The sequence below is a fragment of the Rhizopus microsporus genome, assembly GCF_002708625.1.
Source record: "Rhizopus microsporus ATCC 52813 unplaced genomic scaffold scaffold_15, whole genome shotgun sequence".
In the NCBI taxonomy this organism is placed as follows: Eukaryota; Fungi; Mucoromycota; class Mucoromycetes; order Mucorales; family Rhizopodaceae; genus Rhizopus; species Rhizopus microsporus.
In genome coordinates, this window is record NW_019671930.1 from 390,585 (window position 1) to 396,450 (window position 5,866).

The following is a 5,866-nucleotide window of genomic DNA, read 5'->3' on the forward strand; positions in this document are numbered from 1 at the left end:
AGCTGACCTCAACGACTGCTATAGGTGTAGAGTATGGCCTCATCATAGGCAGTACAGCAATCGCGTTCTATGCTTGGCGAGACTACGTTGGTCTAAGGTTACTGACTCTATTCGATTGCTTTTCTTTTCCTCCACGGTACTAGAACAGGTTTTCGTCCTGTGGGGAATGGATCCAAGCTAGGTTGAATGGCTTTGATGAATGAATTATTTAAACGAAAAAAGTAAACCAGCAGTTTGTGTCTTTCCTTTTTCAGACAAATATCACAGCCACACTACAAGATATATTGTGCGCAGCATATCCTGCGCTTTTCTTTTGAGTTATCCTTTACTTGACAGTTGATCGTTCTTGTGTATACTTTATCTCAATATGCCAGGCTTCAATGAGATACCTAGTGAAATTTTACAGCAGATTTTTGCATATGTTCAGACAAGCGCCAAGTACAAGAAAAGTTGGATGGTGCAATATCAGCTTGTCTGTAAGAGATGGAGCCAAGTTGCAAAAACGTGCCTGTATAGCCTCGTAGATTTATGCAACGATGAGACCATGGAAAGATTTTTACACTGTATGAAAAACAGCAGCGCAGGGCACCTTACTCGAACCATATGCCTTAGCACAAGATACCGAAAATATGAAACAGCAGAGCTTTACATCAATGAACTTGTTGAAGCCTGTCCAAACGTAGAACGCGTTAAGGGCGCCATCAGGAACTATGATTCCTGGCGTACTATTACCACTGCCGCATCAAAGCACTGGTCTCATATAAAGGAACTTACTAACCCTTTTTTATTCATTAAACACCGTAATTACTTTGACTGTTACAACACGCTTGTTTCGTTTTTTCGCCATTCGCTCACTCACGTCTATTTACCACCAGAGCATCCTTCTACTCCCATAATGAAAGAACTCTGTCAGCAATTATCAGAATTTAGCAACTTAACACACTTGACAGTCGACAAGATGGAAACCTTTTGGTCACTTACAGACTATGATGAAATAATCCAGCTTTGCCCTAACTTGACGTCTTTAAGCGTAAATTCGAGGACATCTGTATTGGATGTGAAAAGCAGATCACCAGCCACTCTTGATATGTTATCTATACAGCCGCACAAAAATATCACAACCGTACGTGTATGCTGGTCCTCTCTTCAAGGCAGTGTTGAATATATCATGCATAAATTTCCCAATCTTCGAAATTTGATATTGCGATTTGGCGTCTATATCCCTTTTGCTCCTGGGAGCCAGTTGGAAGACTATTTTGCTAATGTCGGCGATAGGCTTATGGAGTACCTAAGCTCAATGCAAACATATGAAATTAATGCAACGGGATCATTTTCTTTGCTTGAAGCGTATTTAAAACATACGACCAACTTACACGTTTGCTTTGAAAGTATGAGAGGCATGTCTCCAGAGCTTACCCTGCAGCAGACCAGAATGGCACGTGTACGTTTCAGAAACACATCAAGGAATAAAGAAAGGCTGTTACAGATGCTCCAAAGGCATCAACACAATATCACAAGTTTTTCCTTGAATCTTGAATTAAATTATAGAGACCGCGCCGCATGGGTTGAAGATATTCTCACTACTTGTACGCAAATGAAGGCTTTCCACTACTGGACATTTGCGCCTTTCCAGCCGCCATCACAAGCTGCAATAGATGCAAATGTGCCTTTGAATTCGACACTAGATACTCTTACACTGAGAGTGCGTGCCGTAGAAAGTGGGTCACTTGCTGGTTACTTGCGTCTCTTGCCATCAGTACGTCATGTAAACATTAAAATTACTTGCTCCTCTATGGATGAAGTTGAAAGTAGAGTGGATATGCTATTCGATTCCTTTGATACTGTGGATCAAAGTCATTACAGCAGCTTAATAGATGTGTTTGGTAGAAAGGCTCTATTAGTAATTGATGGTGATTATTTGCCAGATAAAATGATATACTTGGTAGACATACAACACAAAAATAGAGTAACCTGGGAACGAACTGAAAGAGTAAACGAGAACGCTTTGATCAACGTTTTCATCGAAATAGATCCAATAGATGAGTATGATGATTTATAGGAATAATCGATTTTGTTGGCGCTATGACCCATAATGCGCTTAGTATTAGACTTTCCAATAAAAGCATGGCATATTTTGCCAAATAGTCTCTTTCAGCTTTCACCAACTCTTTAATTAGTGTGATCCTAAACAACTCTTCCAGATTATGCACCGTTGGGATGCTGACTCAGCCTTCTCTTTTCTGACTGTAGTAGGTCAATAATGCTCAGATATTTGATACGCTATAGGGACAAAGCTCTCATCTCAACGGTCCAATCCCACGGTGTTGAATACAAAGTATCAATTAAAGAGAATAAAGACTAGAATTAACCAGACTAAAAGATATATATGTCGATTGACTTTATTAAGGATAAGTATTTATACTAAATGTGGGACACTCTTCAACTGAAGTCGTAAAACTTTTCATAGAGGCTTATGAATGACAATTGAGGCAATGAGAGAGTTAGGGCGAATCGGGTGCTTTTGATAAGACGATGGTCCCTAATAACAATGATGGATCAGAGTTATTGGATATGCGTACCTTAAAATGCAGTTCCTAGTAATTGGTTTAAATAATGATCCGCACAGTTGTTTCAAAGTAACAAGCTAAAGTCGAATAATTGCCAGTTATTGTTTCATAAGTGGTTAATAGTTGATCCACTAAGTATGAGCACAACAGAGGGCTTTCGGTGGGACTTATTAGGGCATAATGGACTGGCATAGCCAAGAAGGTCTTGGCATTCAGGTGCTCCGAAACAGACAATGATAATAGTTTATCGAAAGCCTGGAAAAGCAGTTTGAATGGGTTGTTCACGAGATGGAGAAGGCGAGACCTAAGAGAAGGGAATAGCACCTGACAGAGGTGGCTGCTAGGATAGCCACTGATGTCAGCAAGGATACGCTCAAGGTAAGGGAGGCAACGTAGAGACTGTGTGGCATGAGATCTGTTGGCAAGAAGCGGAAGCAGCCAACGCCACTGTAACATCATTTGTTGGACGTGAGGATCCAAGGCCCCTACCCCACCATGTTTCCTTGAGAGAGAGAGAGAGTTGCAGAGCTGATCTTTGGAAATCGATAACCATTGAGAAAGGCACTGGCGACTCCTCAGAACCGTTGGAGCTGTACAGAAGTCAATAGCAAGATATGTAGGACATGCCAGAGTTTGGAAAAAAAGCAGCGTGTTCAGAACTGTCACGCGGCTGCGGATCGACAATAATCGTTGGGAGCGCAGGGTTCAAGCTGTTTGGACTTTAAGCAGTAGCTGATCGACGAATGAATTACGCTGAGCTATACTGGTGTAAACGGGATAACCTAAGTAAATCAATGGTTGTGGCGACGTCCCGTCGCGCCAGAATGTAATTGATGTAGGAAGTTGCTGTAGAAAGTTGGCCCATGTTGTCGAGAGAATACCAGAATGAGAGAGAGAATGCTTGAACCTTCGAATAGTTGAACTTGGCATTAGAAGAGCGCTCATAAAGCGTGATAATCTGCAGGAGAATGGACATGTCACTCGTCGAATTGAGTAGGACCAAAGTGTCATCAGCATAAGCTAGCGCTTTGCTCGGTTCAAGTGAGCCTCTAGTAGAAGCATCCGATAACTCCCGTGAGGAAAACTGATAGCCTTGAATAGCTGTGTTCGTTGAAAGAGCACAGAAAAAAGGATCGAAAGCAACGTTAAACAAAAGTGGGGAAATAGGATCACCCTGACGAAGTCCGCGCTTCTGTATAAATTACTGCGAAATGTGCCCATTGATATTGATTCTGATTGCTATGAAAAAGAAGAGGGACGGTAGGCTGGCAATAGTTGGGTCTGGGATTCCAAAGACTGACATAGCTTGTTGAAGATAATCGGAGTGAATGCGATCATATGCCTTCTCCTGGTTCAAAAGTAGACCAACAGCTATGGAATACGAGGATTCGGCATCAGCCATGACAGTGTGTAGCAGTTTGCCGCTTTCACCAACGAAACAATCAAGCATGAAGCCGAGTTGATAAGAAGATATCAAACGGTTCATATGTGGCATCAGGCGTTCATTTAAAAGATGTATGAATACCTTGGCATCAGTATTAATCAGAGCAATGGGTCTTCAATTCTTGAGACTGGTATGGTCTCCTTTCTTTGGCAGCAAGGTCATGCATGTTTCTTGCCAACTCGAAGGAAAAGCACCGCGAGAGAGAGAGCATTATTATATACACGAACTGCAATAGTACTGGCGGTAACATGGGCGAAGTATTAGGGCCAACACTTGATACGGGATACCATCATGGCCAGGGCTACTGTAGGTTGGGCATCGCTTAGCAGCTTCTTGCAGATCAGATACCGTAAAAGGACGCAGCAGGCGTGTGCTCTGTGCTTGAGATATTCGCAAATCAGACAGAACAGCGTTCAAGAGTTGGCTCATAGCGGAAGGACATGTTGATTGTGGGGGTGTACAACCGCTCATAGAAGCCAATACTAGCTGCTTGAAGTTGACTTGGGGTGGTGCAGACCTCATTCGTTTCAGAATGCTGTAGTTCTGCGATATACGTTTGTGATAAGTGGGCTGAAGCAGTTCTTTTCAGAAAACCTGTCGAAAGCTCGCTTTTTTCTCGCCAGTGTTTACCTGCCTTAAGGGCGGCATTATCCACAGTCTCCTGCTGCAAAGACGCATCTGTTTTTTGACGACACCTAGGTGATCGTGTAGTACGGTAGGCTATGACTTGTACTTCGACAATAATCTCTTACGTTGTTCTGTAACCACTGCAGTTGCTATTGACGCCATTGACTCTACTTCCGGCTACATTTGGATGCAACTTGTCGCGCTTTGGATTTAATGGCTTCCCAAATTAACTGAGAGAAAGAAACATTCTCGGGGTGTAGTGCTAGTAGCTTGTCCAAAGCTTTGTCCAAGGATGAGGCAAAGAAAGGGCTTTGTGCCAGGTGAGGATTTATACGCTGGACACCTTTGCCATGGATGCGAGAAGTGAATTTAAACTTAGCAGTCAACAGTAAGTGATCCGTCCACTCTTGAGACACAAAATCCACTGTAGAGTTGATGAGAGAAACGTGCAGATCAGGTATAGTGTAGATATAATCAATGGCGGACGAAGAAGTTGTGCTCTGAAAGGTAGAACTTCAAGTATCGGCTGTCATACAGTTAAAGAAATATTACTGAACATGACTATGTCAATCTTGCAGGCGACGACCTATGCCTCGGGACAGGTCATAGTTAAAATCCCCGGTCAGAAGGATTCGAGAAAGGTGTCGCGGAGGAGACGACAGAGATGACTAATCTGTTGAAAAGGACGAGAAAGGAGGTAGAGAAAGCAAGTTTTCAAAGAACATGCGATTCCGTGCATGCTGAGGAGATGCATATAGATTAACTAAGGTAAAAGGTTCAAACATGCGGCGGGTGTGAGAGATCTCGCAAATGATCAACCGCTGGTCGACAGTGACTGGTATGAGTGTAACAGTAATGGAGGGATTGAGACACACTACGCCACAGTGCTTAGTCCAAAAGGTGCTTTTAGAGTTGAAGAGGATGTTAAGAGTTGACTGGGTACTTTCATCCTCAGTGTTGGTATCCTGTAGCGAGGGGATATCTAGCGATTGGAGACGAAGATGACGAACTAAGGATTGACGTTTTTCAGGAAGAGATAGCTTAGCAACGCTTCGGTAGTTAGTAGATCCAATATTTAGGGTAGTAAGTTTGCTGTGATGATTATTATTATTTGTCGAGTGAGAGGCGAGTAGGTCGCTAAAGTTGGAATTATTATTGTTATTCATAAGATTATTCATAGATTACTCATAATTAGCAAAGGACTGGAATGTGTAATTTAAAATGGAAG

The 5,866-nt window shown here is 42.5% G+C and overlaps 2 protein-coding genes across 2 annotated transcripts; one reads left to right on the plus strand and one right to left on the minus strand.

The window, feature by feature from the left end:
* Positions 1-895: 895 nt before the first annotated feature.
* RHIMIDRAFT_261441 (uncharacterized protein) lies at positions 896-2,321 on the plus strand. The gene has a single exon (XM_023611536.1). It carries the CDS (start codon positions 959-961, stop codon positions 2,057-2,059), a length of 1,101 nt encoding a protein of 366 aa, XP_023463707.1. The 5' UTR covers positions 896-958; the 3' UTR covers positions 2,060-2,321.
* A 1,408-nt stretch (positions 2,322-3,729) lies between these two features.
* Positions 3,730-4,092, minus strand: RHIMIDRAFT_261444 (uncharacterized protein). Its single transcript, XM_023611537.1, has one exon. It carries the CDS (start codon positions 4,051-4,053, stop codon positions 3,769-3,771), a length of 285 nt encoding a protein of 94 aa, XP_023463708.1. The 5' UTR covers positions 4,054-4,092; the 3' UTR covers positions 3,730-3,768.
* Between the last annotated feature and the right edge of the window lie 1,774 nt (positions 4,093-5,866).